The 18,192-nt window shown below is 54.8% G+C and overlaps 2 protein-coding genes across 2 annotated transcripts in view; one reads left to right on the forward strand and one right to left on the reverse strand.

Moving 5' to 3' along the window:
* The window catches only part of LCMT2 (leucine carboxyl methyltransferase 2), a 20,286-nt gene extending 15,311 nt beyond the window's left edge, over positions 1-4,975 (reverse strand). The window contains exon 1 of the mRNA XM_042890688.1: positions 4,855-4,975. Coding sequence (XP_042746622.1) covers positions 4,855-4,975 — 121 coding nt within the window. The remainder of the gene's footprint in view (positions 1-4,854) is intronic.
* Positions 4,976-9,561: 4,586 nt separating this feature from the next.
* The window catches only part of DCHS1 (dachsous cadherin-related 1), a 31,144-nt gene continuing 22,513 nt past the window's right edge, over positions 9,562-18,192 (forward strand). The window contains exons 1-6 of the mRNA XM_042890690.1: positions 9,562-9,597; positions 14,129-14,317; positions 14,637-14,868; positions 15,867-16,103; positions 16,453-17,472; positions 17,663-17,850. Of these exons, the coding sequence (XP_042746624.1) occupies positions 9,562-9,597; positions 14,129-14,317; positions 14,637-14,868; positions 15,867-16,103; positions 16,453-17,472; positions 17,663-17,850 (1,902 nt within the window). The remainder of the gene's footprint in view (positions 9,598-14,128; positions 14,318-14,636; positions 14,869-15,866; positions 16,104-16,452; positions 17,473-17,662; positions 17,851-18,192) is intronic.

Here is an 18,192-nt window from a genome sequence, read left to right on the forward strand (position 1 = left end):
TCGCAGCCTTCTCTTTTCCAGGCTGAAGATCCCCAGCTCTCTCAGCCCGTCCCCATAGGGGAGGTGCTCCAGCCCTCTGATCATCTTCATGGCCCTCCTCTGGACCCGCTCCAACAGCTCCATGTCCTTCCTGTGCTGGGGGTTCCACAGCTGGATATAAAATCACTTCCCTTGCCCTGCTGGCCACACTTCTCTCAATGCAACTCAGGATGCCATTGGCCTTCTGGGCTGCAAGCACACATTGCCAACTCGTGTTGAGTCTTTCATCAGCTGACATCCCCAAAACCTTCTCCTCAGGGCTGCTCTCAAGCCGTTCTCCATCCGTTCTGCATCTGTGCTTGAGATTTCTCTGAGCCAGGTGCAGGACCTTGCACTTGGTCCTGTTGAACTTCATGAGGTTGGCATGGATACTTTAAGGCTCATCAGCTCACATTCAAATGCTGTGTTTACACGATGTGGAACTTTGTTCTGTTATAAATTCACTCTGCTGGCTTACATTTGTTTCAAACATTCTGTTGGATTGACACTGTACCAAGCTGCATGCACGGTCAGATATTTTCTTTCTGGGCCTTTCTAACTTTTTAAGCTGAATCAAGTATTGTCTGTCCTCTGGCAGTCTGCATAAAGCAGAGAGTTGTGTAAACCCCATATTGTGAGCAGTGGTTGATTTGACTGAAATGTGAATGAGATGAGATGGTTGATTATGGACTCCTGTATAGATCCAGTATCAGAGATTTTGGAACCAGGCTTTGTGTGTTTCACTTGCACCCATACACACAATTGTTAGGGAAGAACATCAGCAATCAGAAGCTGACCAACCCCATGCACAGTGTGTATCCTTGTCTTACAGTTTTGAGGACAAGTCTGATGAGCTTTGAAGCCCGAGTGCAATTCTGTGGTTCTGTGGGGCGCTGTGCTGCACTTGGGCAGCCTCTGGGGCCGTGCACTATATGGTGCCTGCATGAAGTGCTCTAGGCTAAAGCAGGCTACAGTAACATGGAGTCTTGAGGGATAATCCTGATGCATCATTATGGCCCCAAAGGGGAATATTTGTGAGGGAACACAGGGAGCAGCCACAGACAGGGACCAGAACAGCAGGAGGACTGATGATCACTGACTTTGCTGCCAAGGAGAGCGGGAGGATGCTGCTGTGTGCATTCGGTTTCTTGGGACAAGAGCTTTAGCATTAACCTATTTTCAGGTTTTTGCACAGCACAGAACAGGCCTTCTCCTCTTCTGAAATAGGAAGACAAGCTTTCAGAGACAAAATGAGGAGATGTCTGTGAGCTAACTGGGGATCAGCGTGAGGGGAGGGAGCGCGTTGTGCTTCTGAGAAAGGAACCATCGTGTGGATGAATCTGGGGTGCAGAGGGACATGGGACATGGGGGAGATGCTGGTACACAGGGAGGTTTTGGGGGAGGTGAGCACTGTTGTTACCGCCAGAAGAGCTGCATTTGTTCCAAATTCCTGTGAAAGTTATTTCCTTGTGCTGCCAGCAGCCTCCTCCTGGGCTTGGCACAGCAGCCAGCGCCATGATTAATTCAAGTAGCATTTCCCCTGGAGCTGCAGCAGCTTTTCCACTGCAGCCGAGAGGCCCCAGCCCCTCGTGCTCCTCTCCCCCCATGCTCTGCTCCTCCCCCAGCCCCCTCCACAGATCCCTCCTTCCTCTGCTGTGATCCCCAGCCCCCTCACAGCTGCCCCTCTTCCTTCATCTCTGCTTTGGCCCCAGGTCCCCTAGAACTCCCCTTTCTCCTACAGTCCTTGCTCACACCATCCCTCCTCCACGCCACCCGCAGCCCCACACCTGTGCACCCTACCCCCCCAAAGTGCCCAGCCCTGCTTCTCCCCTCACAGAGCCCCACAGCATGCTCCCCCTCCCCTTCCCTTAGTCTCTGCTCCCTCCTCTTCTCTCCACACCCCTTGATTGCTGCCAGCTGCTGATGTCTGCCCCCAGGGGACCCTTGCTGTTTTACCCCCAGGACAGTGCTCGCTGGCAGTGCTTTTCCTCATGGGCATGGCCCTGGGGCACCCCAGCGTCTTCTGCTCCCCATCCCTTTCTGCTGCTCTCCCTCTGATACGCCAAGCTCCAGTCTTATTCATACATCTCTGCCTGTGTCCTGTCCTGCTGTGTAGACACAATCTGCCAGCTCTCGCTGCTGAGCTCTGTGCAGTCAAATTGCAGCCCAGCAACCCACTTTAAAGTCCTTGGCATCAGCGTCCCCCAGCAGGTTGCATCCAGACCCTCTGACATCCTACGCTACACCGCTGCTGCCCTGCTTGAATCCCCTTGAGACTTTTCTTGCAGAGTCCTATTTTCTCCCCTGCTCAGCACCCAAACTCTTCTGCTCTGTTGAGGTTCCCAGTGCCCTTTAGCTGTCTGCTGCAGCTCCCATTTTGTCTCCCTGCTGCTCGAACAGAGAGGACACCTGGATGCTTGTGTGTCAGCCTTGCTTATCCTTGTTCTGCTCCTTACTTTCCCCTGCTCTCCGCAGCACTAAGACTCCCAGGAAGTTTGCCCTCACCTTCAGGTTCCTGCAGGTCTTGTCCAGCCTTACTCCCCATTGGGATTCTACCTCCCCACTAGTGTCTGTGTTTGCACTGCTTCCCCTCTTTCTCGAAACCGAGGGCTTTTCCACATCTCGGCACAGCCTCTCCCCTGTTCTCCATACTTACTCTTGCACGGCTGCAGCAGCCCTGCGTCTTCCCACGCCTGGACCATGGCTGTGGGGCTGCCAGCCAGAGCCTTGCTGCGCCCTGTAGCCGTGGGATGCAGCAGAGCAGGCACACAGTGCCTGCAGCTGTGCAGAGGAGTCCCCCCGGATGTGGCGCATCCTGCAGCCTCAGGGTCTGACCCTCGCCTCTGCCACGCGTGCTGGACAATCACTGGGGCCGAACCCTGACCCCGTTCATTCCTCTGAGGCCCGAGCGTGCTGGAGGCTGAGACACAACCCCGGAGCCAGAGACAACTCCTGAAATAGCAGCCGTGGCCGCTCCCTGGCTGCTTTTAGCTGGTCAGCATCTGTGCCAGGGCTGGGGAGGGCAGGATGCCTGGCACACACTCAAGCAATGGGAGCCGTGCGTGGGATCGTTGACCACACTGGCGCCAGCCTCCCCTTCTCTCCCACCAAGAGCCGTCACTCTGAGGGGCGGGAGCCCAGAGCCAGATGTTTGCCAAAGCCGCAGCGTAACATGTGCGTAGCAGAGATCCAGCCAGGGCAGGGCTCCAGATGAGCTCCCTGCTTGCTGACAGTGCTTACTGGAGATGGGGAGGATAGCCAGAGAATGGCTGCTGAGAGGGACTCCATCCTTTCACGCACTGCGGACTGTGAAGGGGGGCACGTGGGTGAGCAATAAGGCTGGGAGGGCAAGGCGCTCTGGTGCTGCCCTGCAGACAGATCCGATGGAGGGAGAAGCCTTTGCTCAAAGTTGTGCAGTTGGAGACTGCAGTATGTGACTCTCTATCCTTCTCCTCTGAGGGACTCAGAAGAGCTTTGTGGTCTGTTGACTCCACTCCCTTCCATCCCATCTTGCCAGAGGACTAGAAGGAGGTAGGTGAAATAAGGCCTAAATTCTTTGGTGCCCATCTTTGTTCTCCCAGTTCTGTGTGTACTGCGGAGAGGCACACCTGCTCAGTGCACTCCTTCCCTCAGAGCAATCATAGCTCCCCGATATTTGTGCTGCATTTTCTTTTTCCCTAACCGTGCAGCATCTTGCAGTTTTTTGCCATTCTTTTCTGCTACTTCAGCCACAGCAGTTCCATGAGGTTCCCCTTCTGCCCAGTTGTGTCTGTCAAGCGGCTGCAGGGTACACAAGCAAAATCTCCCAGCAAGCTGCAGGAAAGAAGGATCAGGCAGCAGATGCTGCTGGCTGAGTGCAGGGCTGGTGGAGCAGAGCAGCTCTCTGCTCAGGGCAGTTGGATGCAGATCACAGACTCGCAGAAAGGAGAGCTGTGCTGGGTCTGCCCAGGACCACAACTCCACGATGCCTAAGGGCGACCTGTGCTAGTACTCAGTCACCTGCACAGTAAAGAAGTGCTTCCTGTGCCTCAGTTTGTGCCCATTGGCCCTTAAGAGTGGGCACCATAGAAGAGAGCCTGGCTCTAACATCTTTGCACTGCCACTTCAGCTATTCATAGGCATTCATGATGTTCTCCATGCATCTTCTTTTCTCTAGACTAGACAGGCCCTGCTCTCAGCTTCTCTTTACAGCAGAGATACTCCAGTCCCTCCAGCATCTATCGAACCTTTGCTGCAGTCCTTCCGGGACATCCATGTCTCCCTCGTGCTGGATGACCCAGCTCTGAACCCAGTGCTGTAGGTGAGGCCCCACCAGAGCTGAACAGAGGCAGAGGATCACCTTACCACCTTCCTTCACCCCCTGGCAGCGCTGTCCTAACGCAGCTCGGGGCAGCAAGGCCCATCTCAGCAGCAAGGGCGCATTGCTGGTTCGTGGTCGTCGTGTCCACCAGGTCCTTTTCTGCACAGCTGCTTTCCAGATGAGTGGTCCCAGCACATCCTGACGCCTGGGGCTGCTCCTCCCCAGGGGCAGGACTTCATCCTTCTTGTTCTTATTGTTGAGGTTTCTGTCAGCCTGTTTCTCCAGCCTGTCACAGTCCCTCTGGAAGCCAGCATGACAATGGTGTATCTGCCAGTCCTCCCAGCTTTCTTGTCACCTGCAGACTTGCTGAGGATACACTGCCCATCCTCCAAATCAGTAATGGAGGTGTGACTCAGGACTGGACTCTGGACAACCCTGCAGTGCTCATTTCTGGCTGCCAGTTAGACTTTGCATTGCTGATCACCTCCGTCTTCTACCATTAAGCCTTTTCTCAGCCCTCCTCGCTGCCTTCTCACCCAGTCCATACTTCAGCAGCTTGTCTGTGAAGATCTTATGGGAGCAGTGCAGATGCCTTCTTGAAGTCCAGGGAGGCAATATCCACTTGCAGGTGAAGTCTGAGGCAAAGCAGGGGTCCATTACCTTGCACTTTTCCACTAATTCTGGGTTACCAGGTCCCTGAATCACTCAGCAGCAGTCCTTCATACTGTTTTTGAGATCCCTGGCCAAATTCCAATCCATTTGGAAGCTGAATGCAAACACCAAGTTTTTCATGTATTTACAGTGGTCAGTCAATGATTTCATTGGAAAATGCCCCAGTTGTACTTCATGAGACCCTCAGTGATAGCAGCCTCTATCAAAGAAAACTCTTGAAAGCACAGCATCAGGTTCCTCCCCTGAGTTCCTAAACACGTTCTTGGGTCTCTAGGAGCACATGCCATTTCAATTGCATTCATTCTAGGAAAGAAACAGTACATTTCATGATTGTCTCTTTCTCCCAGTTCCTTTTCTTTACCTGACATTTTAATGTAATGATGCTCATAGAATCACAGCATGGCCTGGGCTGCACAGGAGCACAGCACTCATCCAGCTCCAAGCCCTGCTGTGTGCAGGTCGCCAACCAGCAGCCCAGGCTGCCCAGAGCCACATCCAGCCTGGCCTCCAATGCCTGCAGGGATGGATGGGGCATCCACAGCCTCCTTGGGCAACCTGTGCCACTGCCTCACCACCCTCTGCCTCCAAAACTTCCTCCTCACATCCAACCCAAACCTCCCCTGGCTCACTTTCAAGCCATTCCCCTTGTCCTGTCACCACCCACCCTCACACACAGCCGTTCCCCCTCCTGTTTATCCGCTCCCTTCAAGCACTGAAGGCCACCATCAGGTCTCCCTGCAGCCTTCTCTTCTCCAAGCCAAACGAGCCCAGTTCCCTCAGCCTTTCCTCACAGGAGAGGTGCATATATATGCTACCACCAAACAGTGCAGTTCTCTTTACTTTTACCATCCTGGTCTTTCTCCCTCTGCCTTTCATCCTTTCTCTTCCTCGGTTTCCTTCCTGGCACAAAGATGGTAGCTGTGCCTAACTGTGGCTATTTTAGTTTAACATGTTACTGCTTTTGGTGCTTTTCAATTAGCACGTTTCTCCTACTGACATGCCTTTTATATACCAGTATTCACAAGACTGTTGTGATATTCCTAGGTCTAATTACACCGTATCTGGCCAGTCACTTAAATAAACGTTCAGGGCTCACCGTGCCTACAGATTTAAGAACACGCTCATCCTTTCTACAGTTGTCACACACGTTTACACACCAGACATGGAGGGGCTGTCAGATGCACTGATACACAGATACACATTTTGCTGGGGTTGTCTGTAAGGCTTCCTGCCCTCTCATCCACTATCAACATTTGAGTGTCTTTGTCCCCTCTGCCCATCCTACTTTGGAGCACGGCTGCAGCACTGATTAACAACTGCCTATAGTAAACATTTTGTCTCCAAAGGCTGCAGTGAAACGCAGCTTTTCCCTTAAGGATGCTGTTGGTGTGAGGCCCCAGCCTCCAGCTGGACCTCTGGGCTGCTTTCTTCAGTCACACTGTGATGCTCCTGGTTCAGGCTGCCCCACCGTACCCAAGGGGCACAGCCTCTTTCAGTTCCCCCTGCTCCTTCCACCTCTTGCTTCCACTGTTCAGGAAGCAAAGTCTTAATTCCCTTCCATCAGCTTCTTCCTTACTGTCTGTGCTGCTCTACAGCATGTTGTTGAGAGCGGCCTTGTATTGTGTTATTCCCCATGTCTGATGTAAGAAGGAAACAGAAAGGGCAAAAAACAAAACAAAACAAGAACCTACCAAACCAAGCAAAACAAAACCAAAACAGGCACAAAACGTGTTTCCAAATAACCTTAGAGTCACCAGCCTCAGAATTCAAGTGTGAACCAGGGCTGAATAACAATTAATGAAGGGAATAGAATCCTTCTGACACTGTTGCTCTTCTATGACTTGGCTGCATGATCTTGGCTAAGCAGTACATGCTGCAGAACAGCGTGGGACTAACATTGCTTAGCACAAACCAAGGCCTTCCTAGAAGAGGCAGATGGTGGAGAATGATGGGGCCCTGAGAGCACTAATTGGCTTTAATCGCCCTGATTAACCTTACCTGGGACCCCCAGCCCCCACCATCTGCCTGTGGTTCCAGAAGCTCCATTTAGGATCAGGTCTGGCACCGAAGCCTGGCTGAAGCAATGTTAGTGTATTTATCTCCAGCCCTGTTCCTAATCCTGCCTCTTACATAGACCCCAAACCCATGTTTTAGGCAGCTCATCTACTGGGGTGGATCCCCTTGGATATCCATATGTATTTCAGCCTTAACCCAGTTCTCTTTCTGACTTTATCTGCATTTGTCCTTGCCTTGCTCTGTCGAAGGACCCCAGACCCGGTTCATTCTCATTTTGCCCAGGGCTGCCGACGGCCCTGTTAGCAGCGCCTGCTCTGCCCGTTGTGTTTGGACTCGTGGCACTGCCTGGCAGCGAGGGCACTGCCTGTGTCACTGTGAGCCCTGTCTCACCTTCCCTTAAAGAGCATCCGTGCTGTTTGTGTGCACAGGGGGGCGATGGCTGTGCAGCCTGGCTCTGGCAGTGACTGATCCTGCAGGGTGTGCGCATATAGGCTGGGAAGCCAGTGCTGCCCCTTTAGATCAGCGTAAACCTGTTCAAAGCCAAATGCATCAGATCTCTCGTGGCCCTTGGGAAAGGACTTCCTGCTTCCTTCTCCCTCCTCCAGGGAGTATTTATTCCATTTGGCTGTGCAGCACCTTGGAGCTCTCAGCACATGCCAGCCAAAGGGGGCTTTACCCTTGCAGAATCCAGGAAGGGGAACAATGATGTGAAAAATTGACCCCAGAAAACAGCTGAGGCAGAATTCTGTATAAAAGAACTTCAGGAGGCGTTAGAGATGGTCCCAGGCGGAATTCAGGGTGTCAGGTGAGGCCAGGGCAGCATGGCAAAAGAGAGGTAGCCTGCAAGAGAGATTAAGGGAATGGGCAATGAACACAGGAATGTGCGTGTTCTGCTGTGTGACACTGCTGAGTGGGGGCTGTGCTAAATCATTGCTGTTGGCACTGGACATTTTTATGTGTGTGGGTGATGTAGATTCTGTTGGGAAAACCTGTTGGGAATCTGTGTCTGTTGCTGTTCCCCACAGGATCTCAGCATGCTTTGACTCCTGCTGTGGATTATGGAAGCGGAGGCGACTGCAGACCTCCGTAGTGAGGCATACATGTTGTGTGTAGTGGGTGGTATATGTCTTCTGGTCACAAGGCTCTTACCTTCTTGTAGGGATGCAGGTATTTGAGGAGAGGCCAGCTAGCCCTGTAGCCCCTTGCCCATAGGTTTGACAGGGATTTATGGACTGTGTTTTGGAGCTCTCCCGAATGTCTTGTATTTTCCCACCCCCACAGACACAGGGAAGGAGTGTACAGGTTCAGAGGAAGAGCTGTGAACTGCTCTGTGTATGACTGAGAGAAGACGAGGGAGAGAATCTATAACTGAAACTGAATGGCATGGCTGCAGCAAATCCAGGGCTATACTGAGTGCTAAGGAGCCAAACAGCAGAGCAAAGTTCTGTACAGCCCAGTAGGCTGCCTTTGCTAGTGGCTCTGGGAAAAGGATGCAACAGCTGTATGAGAATCACAGTGTGACTGAGGGCTTGGGGACATGGAATGGTCTCTGGTCCAACTGCCTGCTCACAGTGGGGTCAGCTGTGGGGTCAGACCGGGCTGCACACCCAGCAGTGACCCAAATCTGTATTGAACACCCCTGCACTGGGTGTGGGGAAAGCCTTTCCCCGGATGGAGCCTGAACCCTGCGCTCCCAGCTCTGCCTGTGGATTCTGGTTCTGCTGTGAAGCACAGTGCAGAGCCCGGCTCTGGCTGCGCATAACCTCCCATGGGAGCTGGTGGGTCGCCGCTGGGTCGAAGCTCTCCCGCAGGCTGAGCGAGCTCCGGTCCCTCTGCAGCTCCCTCCTTGCAGGGTTCCCAGCTGGTGGAGCTGGCAGGGATCTCTCAGGGCTTCAGGCCCGGCGCTGCTCCGGCAGGGACACCCAGAGCGGTGCCGGCTCCGTGTCCCGGCAGCTTTGGGAGATCTCCGTGGGGGGAAACTCCACAGCCCGTGGGCAGCAGCGGACGTTCTGTGCCCCCTCAGTGTGCAGAAGTGCTTCCCGGTGTTCGGATCCTGAACTCCGTCCCCAGGGCCCGCCTGGAACCTGGGGCGCTGGGCCAAGTCTTTTCCTGCGCCCGCGTTTCCCCGAACCGGCAGCAGCGTCCAGACGCGGTTCGGCAGGCGCGGAGCAGAGCAGGGCCGATGCCATCGCTTGCTCCTGGCGGTGCCCCGTGCGCACAGAGCAGATGCTGGGCAGCAGAGGGCCCAGGGCAGAGCCCCGTGGTGCTGCGCTGCCACTCAGCTCCAGGCAGGGCTCAGCTCCGAGCCGCCGTGCGGAGCCCCCCCAGCTGCAGCCGATTTGCCGTCTGCCCAGCTGTCCGCAGCACCGTGCCTTGGTGTGAGGACTGCGGGACGCAGTGCCCAAATCCTCGTTCAAGGCAAGGCCGCTGTCATCCCCTGCTCTCCCTTCCCTGCACATCTGGGCCCTGGATCAAGCAAGCAGCCTCCTCAGGCATGATTTCGACTTAGTCTGTGCTAGCTGTTGCCTTCTCTGTCTCATATGTGGACATTAAGCATGGAGGGCCTGGAAGACTTTTTAGTGAAGGTTGAGGTAAAGGAAGCATTGAGCATCAGTCTTACTTGTGTCTGCTGTGACTAAACCACCCACCCTATTCACAGTAGGCTGTTGTTCAGCCTCTTACTGCCAATGTAGTGCTAGAAGCTCTTATCATCCTCAGTTTGCTTTGCAAGTCTCAACCTCACTTGAACTTTGACTTTCCTGACACTACCACTACATTCCTGGGCAGTGTTTATAAATTCTTTCTTTGTAGCTTGCGTCCCATATGTTGCCTTTTTGCAGCTTTGCCCCAAGGTCTCTGCTTAGCCAAGGCAGTGTTTTTCACAAGTACTGGGATGGGCTGCTCTTGTGCTTGGAGGATGCTGTCCTGGAGGCTTACGTGCTTTCTTGAGTTCTTCTAGCCTTTATAGTTGGGATCCCTTACACCTACCAGGTCCCTGTAGAAGCTGAGGTCTTGCTTTGTCTGAATCCTGGTACTCTCCTTCCTTGCTCCCTTTAGCATCCTGAACACTACTATTTCATGGTCACTAGATTATCAGCACATCCTCAGTCAACTCTTCCTTGCCAGCAAACAGCAGATCCAGCTGTGTGTTACCCCCTCTTGGCCTGGGAAGCTAAAGAGAAAGCTGGGGTCTGTGATGTGGAGATGTTCCTCAGGAGCTGCTGCCTCCTTGGCACACTGTCTCAGCTCCAACTCCAGGGACTTACTGTATCATCATCAGTGTCCTTGTGCTTTAAGTCCTGTGCTGGATTTTTCACTGAATGCAATTCTTTGCTTACACAGTTCAGCATCACAGTACCCAGAATCAAGGAATTCCAGAGCGAAGTGCATTTTTGTTACGCTGCTGGAAAGCAATGAGCTCTGGCTGGCCCTGAACCAGGGTGCTGTCAACACACTTCAGCAGGTTGGGGCCACAGGGTCACAGGGGCTGGAAGGGACCTCAAGAAATCATTGAGTCCAACCACCAGCTGAACAGTCCCTACAAGAGGTCACACAAGGAGGCATGCAGACGGGTCCTGAATTTCTTCATAGAAGGAGATTCCACAACCTCTCTGGGTAACCTCTGCCAGTGCTCTGTCAGCTTACTGTAAAAAAACAACTTCTGCTTGTTAGTACAGAACTTCCTTTGTACAGGTTTTGGGCCACTGCTCTTTGTCCTATTGCTGCACACCACCGAGAAGAGCCTGGCCTCATCCATTTACCTCCCACCTCCCTTCAAGTGTTTAGAAACGTTTATCAGATTCCCTGGTAAGAAGAGCTGTGTTGCTCTTCTTGTGGGTTGTCCTGCAACAGAGGTGGCAGACATGAGCAGAGGTGAGGAATGCCCCAAGTCCATGCTGTGCTCTCCAGCACCCGGTCAGGAGCGAACTCTGCACATCCCCCAAAGAACTTTGGGGCACTATTGATGTCTGGATAAGAAATGGTGGAGGAAGCCAACAATACAGGGAGCTGAAGGAGAGATGCTGTGGGGTGACAACAGAAATGTACCAGTCAGAGAAGTCATGCAACCATCCATATGGGGCCTAGGACATGGTGGAGCAGGGTGGGACACGAGAGGTGGATAGGGCTGAGGAATGCTGCAGGACGTAGAAGTGCAATAGCCTGTTACAGACTGGGCCTGGACGTGGCTGTCATGGTGTGCAGCGCTGGGAGACACTGCCTGCAGACAGGGCTTGCATAGAGCTCTGTTCCCAGGCAGTCACTGCTTCCTGAGGCAGTGCAGCAGGGTGGTGAGGCCGGCCGCCAAGCACACATGAATGGGGAATGTCTGTGAGTATGCCTTGGCTCTGCACCCAAGTAGATGCCGGCCTGTGATGCCAGACTGCTTGAGGCACTCCTGCAGGGAGATAGCTGCAGGTACCAGAGAGCATCCAGGCAGATAGTATTGTGCTGTGTAATAGTGAGAGCTCGTCTGCTTCTCCCCTGTTCCCAAAACCCCACCCAGCCCCTGTGGCAGAAAGCTGGAGTTCAGATAACTTCAGATAACTGTCTCAGGACAGAGATTGTCAGAGCATGGGGAAGGTTGGGCTGTTCTGGAAATACCAGCATCCTTGGCCAAAGAAGCCTACAGGAAACAATGTACTGTGCTGTAGAGCTTCCCACTGTACAGTACTTTAAAGCAGCTGACATGCACTGTAGAGTATTTTGGGAGTGATAAGCAGTTCATTTTGAAGGAAGGACCTTACTAATTTGCCACAGTGCCATCATAGCAGCTTAACCATTTCAGGTGTGTTTCCATCTGCAGTGGCTTTGCTCCCAGTAAAACCCTATCATGACACACAGCTGCAATGCGGTGAAACAGGGCAGTTCTCCCATAGTGATATTCAGCATGGAGCCAGAGCGCAGGTAACTCAAATAAATGTTTCAGCAATGTGAGAGGTCAGATTTATACTCTCAGATGAGCAACCCCATCTGCTGCTGTCTTACCATTAGATCCCTGACTTAACACCCTCCTCTTGCTCCCTGACAGCCTTAGCTTGATGTTCGGGTCTCTAGACGGATTCTGATCTGAATGACACAGGTTTATAGTCATCCCATCCAGATTCATGCTGCATTTCACCTGTGGCCCTTTGAACCAGGTACTCAGCCTCTGCTGCGCATAGTGACCATATGCACTCAGTGGCTTCAGCCCAGCCTGCCCCACAACCCTGTGCAGACAGCCAGGCCCTGCTCTGAACTCCCTGTGCCAGAGCCTCATGGTAGAATCATCACAGAATGGCTTGGCTTGGAAGGGACCTCAAAGATCATCTATTTCCAATGCCCTACTTTTGACAGGGTTGCCAACCATTGGATCAGACTGCCCAGAAACCCGTCAAGCCTGGCCTTGAACACCACCAAGCATGTCTAACCCGATGCTGCTGGTGCTGCGTCGGAGGGAGCTGGGATGGGGAGAGGGAAGAAGCTGAACAGAGAGGGAGGCAGTGGGCTCAGTGTGTTCTGGAGCAGAGTGTGTTCTGGACAGGCTGCTGTCACGGCACCTGAGGCTCTGAGTGCTCTGCAGCTGGAGCAGAAAGGAGAAAGGAGGAATCCTGTTCCCTGGTGCATCTTCCAGCTGTGCCATAGGGCTGAGGAGCAAATCCGGTCCCTCTGCGAGAAGCACGGTGTTCACTGTGCTCTCAGCTTCCCCCCCTCCCCCGCAGGGGAGCCCAGGCCTGCAGGCAGGGCTGCAGGGCGCTGCAGGTGCTGACTGCCCTCCCAGGGCTGTGGGTGCCGGCCGGAGAGCTGGCGAGGGGCTCCCCCAGCTGCTGCCTCTACTCCCAGGGGCAGGAACACAAGGCCTGACGAAGGGCATGCTTCATTTTGTGTTCCCTGGCCCGGCAGCCTCTGTGCACTCTGGTTGTTCCTCCATCTCCGAGGATCTGGTAGTGGCTCAGGTTGGGGGCCCTGCCCGTAGGAAGGAACTGTTTGCAGCCCCCAGCTGGGCCCTTTCCTTGGCGCGTGTGCAACGTTCCTGCGCTTCTTGCTCACGGGAGCCGAGGCCCCAGCGCTGCTGCTGGGAGGAGCTGTGGCTGACGAGGCCTGAACTCCACTTCACCCGGGCCTGGCCCAGCTGCCTCCCTCCTGGCTTCGTGCTCCAGCTTTGTTCTCCACTCAGAGCTCCCAGCTGGTGGACGAGCCGTGGACAGTGATGCTGCGGCCAGGGGGAAGCTGTTTTCTGCTAGCCTGAGCTGCAAGGAACCCAAGGCAGAATGGGACCTTGCAGGCAGGAGCTGTTTTAATCCCCCTGCTGTGACTGCAACTGCTGCTGTAAATCCTGTGCCACAGGTTTGGCTGGGCCTGGTTGCCAGAGGGCAGTGCCAGCCCACTGTATCCCTTGGAGCCCAGGGCTGCTGGGCACAGAGCTCTGAGGACAGGATGGGACCTGGGGCATGGGGAAGGAGGGTTTTCTTCCCAGTTTAAGACAAGCTTGCAAAAGAGAATGAGCAGAAGGCCACGTCCAGCAGCTGCAAAAGCATGGCTTGTCTCCGGCTGGCTGCTCAGGCTGGGTGCAGTGGGGATGCTTGGCTGCTAGATCTTTGGCATCTGTGTGCTTTTCTGCACCCCCTCCCATACAGCCTACTTGTTTGCTAAGGGAAGTCAGTGGATCTGGGTCGTGGATGTTGCCCCAGTGGTGCAAGAACAGAGGTTACACCTGGAACAAACCGCCTCTGGTGGCTGCACGGTGGCAGCACCTGTGTGCACCTGTGGCAGCACTGCAGACGGCAAGCGTGGTGCAGCTCTGACGAGTCTGACAGCCTGTGCTTCCCAGCCCTGTGTCTTCTGGGGACATAGGCTGACCCCGGTGTGCCCCGCTGCTGCCTGCACATTGCTCCAGGCACCCATGGGCCCTCCAGGGCGTGCTGCAGTGGAAGTCACCTTGTCTAGGACAAGAATGGCAGGGCTGAGACATAGCAGTCAGCGTGCTTCACTGTGGCCAGCTTTGAGAGCTGTGCAGTGGTTTTGGGCTGTGCAATGGAGGGCAGCAGTGGGTTGTGGAGGTGGTGGTGGTGGGCTGGGTCCCTCTGCTCAGGCTGGTGGTCTCAGCAGTGTTACCTCGCTCATGTAGTGCCTTCCCCCATCCAGGTGACAGCCACCGATGCCGACAGCGGCTTGTTTGGGACCCTTTCGTACTCTCTTGGTTCTGGCATTGGCAGTGTGGTCCCGACGCAGTTCGGCATCGACAAGCACACGGGGCATCTGTGCACTGCGCAGCCCTTGGACCGCGACGAGGGCACGTCTGCCTACGATTTCACCATCACTGCTGTGGATGGGGTGAGTGCTGCAGAGCTCGTGGCTATACAGTGCCGCTGTCTCCGCACCGTACAGAGGATACAGGGCTCTTGCCCTGTTCTCTGCCCCATCTCTAATCACTGAGGGGGCAGGGAGGTGCTGGAACTGGTTGCCCCAAGAGGTTGTGGACAACCCATCCCTGGAGATGTTAAAGGCCAGGTTGGATGGAGCCTTGGGCAACCTGGTCTAGTACTTGATCTAGCAGTAGGCAACCCTGCTTGCAGCAGAGGGATTGGAACCTGTTGATCCTTGAGATCCCTTCCAATCCAAGCCATTCTATGGTTCTATCGTCCTTCCACAGGGTGGCTTGAACTCCATGGTGTATGTGAAGGTTTTCCTGGAGGACATAAATGACAATCGGCCGGTGTTCTACCCACTGGAGTATGCTGCCAGCATCAGCACACAAAGCATGCCGGGCACAGCTGTGCTGCGTGTTACTGCCCACGACAAGGATGAGGGGATGCATGGCAAAGTGACCTATCGCATCGTCCTGGGGAACTCGCCCCCCCTCTTCTCCCTCAACAAGGACACAGGTGAGAGTGAACTCACGGCCAGCCAAAGGCAGCACCAGGCAGAGCAGTGTGATGCAGGAAGATGTGAAGAGTAGCCTGAGAGTTACTGCTTGGCCATTTCAGCTGTGCAAGATGCTACCAGAATGTCTATTGCTCTCCTATTTTGTCCTTGTTCCAACTTCTTGATCCTCTGGCTGCCCGTTCTCAATTTCTGATTCCTTATTTCTTCTCTTTGTTCTCTTCTTCCCTGTTCTTCAATGTCTCCCTACACCTTTCCTCCTGCACAGTGCTTTGCCCCATCAAACTGTATCCTGCTTAGTTTTTTGCCCCTGCCTAATTCCCTCCTCTCCCTGCTCAGTTTACTCTCCCTCCCTTCTATTGCTCTCCTAGTCTAACCTTTCTCGTTGACCTCTCAATGCTTGCCTTCTTTGGCCACCAAAGCCAGAACAGTTCCCCCCCGCCTGGGGGAATGAGTACATGGTTGTGTGATGCCACGGGCTCTCAGAGGGACAGGATGGTGTTCTGTGCTCGCTACAGGCATCAGGTCTCCCCACACTAGATTGCCAGAATGTATCTGGGATGAAACAGGCCTATTGGCTACTGTTACACAGGGCAACCTCCTTTGTAGGGCCTGTCTGGGAAGGTCATTCAGCTCTGTATTTCTTCCAGGAGGCTCGCAGCACAGAACCAACCTGTCCTTGCTAGATTCTGGCCCTCACCCTGTGCCCCACCTCTGAAATCCTACTCCATCCTTCCCCTTCCAGAAGACTTTCTCTCTGGCTTGCTTACTGCAGCCCTCATAGCTGCTTAGCTTGGGGCTGGGCTTGAGATCAAGAAGGGAGAATTTGGGAAGCCTTCCCCAGGAATATTTGTCTTCTTTACTCCGATTCTTCCACGGCCCGTTGCCCTGTGACACACACTGTTTGCTGCCCATTTTGGTCTCAAAGGTTTGCTCCTTTGGTGCCGGATGATGGGCAGGGCCGTGGGCACAGTGCACTCTGAACACCTCTCTTTCCTAGGTGTCATCTCTCTCTCGTGGTCCCTGAGCGGTAAAGCCAACACCCTGGTGCAGCTGGTGATCTCTGCAGAAGATGGAGGGGGCCTGCAGGCGCAGCCGAATGCCCGAGTCAACATCAGCATCGTGGAGGGCACGGTCTCACCCCCTGTCTTTGAGCAAGCTCAGTACTTCTTCACAGTGCCGGAGGACACACTGCAGGGCGCCACCGTGGGGGCTGTCCGTGCCCAAAATCCTCCCGGTACGGCTTTGCCCTTTCCTATGCAGCTGTTTTCACTGTCCCTGCGTTGTCTCAAAGCAGCAATACTACACTTCCTCAGAGAGCAGCATCGTCCTGGGAGCTCCGTGCACATGCAGATGCACGCACACGTGAACGCGCATCCCGTGTCCCTCAGCTGCAGTGCATGCTCCCACACGTGCTCCTGTGTGTACACACGTGTGCCCACGCATCTCACATACAGTGCACGCTGCTGCTGTACTCCTCTGGAGCAGAGCCTGCCCCAGACAGCACTGTCCTTCTCTTCTACTCCCTTCAGCGGGCCGAAAGCCAGGTTCGCGAATAATTGCTGTTTTCACTGCCTTGCCTGCAGGTCACACCGATGACATCTTTTATTCCATCTCCTCGGGGGATCCTCATGGCTACTTTTCCATTGACTCTGACTCTGGGCAGCTCCGCACCAGCTTGCCTCTGGATCACGAGTCTCAGGCGGTCCTGGTTCTGGATGTCCAGGCCCGCAGTGGTTCCCCCCCGGCCTACAGCAACACCCGCGTGAAAATCTCCGTGTCAGACGTGAATGACAACGCGCCAGCATTCCCTTCTCCCTCTGACTCCATTCTGCTGCCAGAGGCCACTGAGCCCGGGACTACAGTGTACACTTTGCAAGCCGAGGACCGTGACAGCGGTGCCAACGGCCAGGTGAATTTTGAGCTGGTGTCAGGAGGCGAAGGCACCTTCAGCGTCGAGCGCTCGTCGGGGGCGGTGCGGCTGGCCGGGGCGCTGCAGTATGAAGCCAGCGCAGCCTACAGGTTGGCCATTGCGGCCCGAGACAGCGGCGTGCCCCAGCTCAGCTCCACCTTCACGCTCCTGGTGCACGTGCAGGCTGAGCACGACAACGGGCCCATCTTTGACACGCTCACCTACCGTGTGGAGGTGCGGGAAGGCGTGCCTGTCTCCACCCGCTTCCTGCAGGTGCGGGCCCTGGCACGGGATGCAGAAGCTGTGACCCTGACTTACCACTTGCGTGCAGATGGAGATGCTGCCAGCTTTGGCATCATGTCTGAGAGCGGTTGGCTGTATGTCAAAAGCGCCCTGGACCGGGAGACGCGAGACCTGTATGTTCTCACAGTGCTGGCGTCGGCAGGAGGCGGCGGCTCAGGGGGGGAAGCCCGGAAAACAGGCACCAGCACCGTACGGATCAGCATCACTGATGAGAACGACAACAGCCCCCGGCTGAGTGAGGAGCGGTACTTCTTCACTGTTCCTGAGAACCAGGCTCCTGGCAGCAGCGTAGGGAGGGTGATGGCAAGCGATCGGGATGCTGGGCAGAACAGCCGTCTCACGTACCGCCTGCTCCAGCACGACTCCAATTTCCTCATCCACACGCAGACAGGTGAGAGTCCCCCTGGCTTCCTGGGCTGATGGAGGTGAGAGCTCAGAGCGTGTCAGAAGTGATGCAGACCAAGCCAGTGCCACCATAAATTACTCATTTTCCTACCCCTGTGGTGCTGGGCTCCCTGACACTTCAGTCCTTCTCTAAAGAGATTCTGGGGCTGAGCTGTGTCCCTGTTTCTCCTTTGCAGGGGAGCTCAGCACCAAGCACAGCTTGGACCGGGAGCTGCAGTCCAGCTACCAGCTGCTGGTGATTGTGCAGGATGGAGGAGCACCGCCCCGCAGTGCCACGGGAACCATCTATGTCACTGTGCTGGATGAGAACGACAACGCTCCTGCTTTTCTTCATATCCCTGCTGGCCAGGAGCTGACCGTGCAGGTAGGTGGAGCGGCTGAGGCCCTGGTGAGCTGGGCTGGGGGCAGGCTGGGGAGGGTGAGGGCAGAGCAGAGTCTTGTGGTGAGAGATGAGAAGGCACAGGTTGCTTGCATGCAGCAGTCAGGGCAGCCTGGCAAATCTTGGGGAGGGTGTGATGAGATGAGCACGTCCTTGGGAAATACAGACCTTGTGCACAGAGTAAGGCTTGCAAAGGGCTCTGGGGCCAACAGCAGGCAGAAGGTCTGGGTTCACACCTGCCTGCAAAGAGGGAAAGTGGGAGGAAGCCCTAAACCTGAACTGATGGAGCCAAGAGTGGAGCACTGATGGATGGGGAGGCTTGGGGTA

Source organism: Lagopus leucura, unplaced genomic scaffold (assembly GCF_019238085.1).
Source record: "Lagopus leucura isolate 7727_CA_CO unplaced genomic scaffold, USGS_WTPT01 239-0_obj-0_obj, whole genome shotgun sequence".
NCBI classification, from domain to species: Eukaryota; Metazoa; Chordata; class Aves; order Galliformes; family Phasianidae; genus Lagopus; species Lagopus leucura.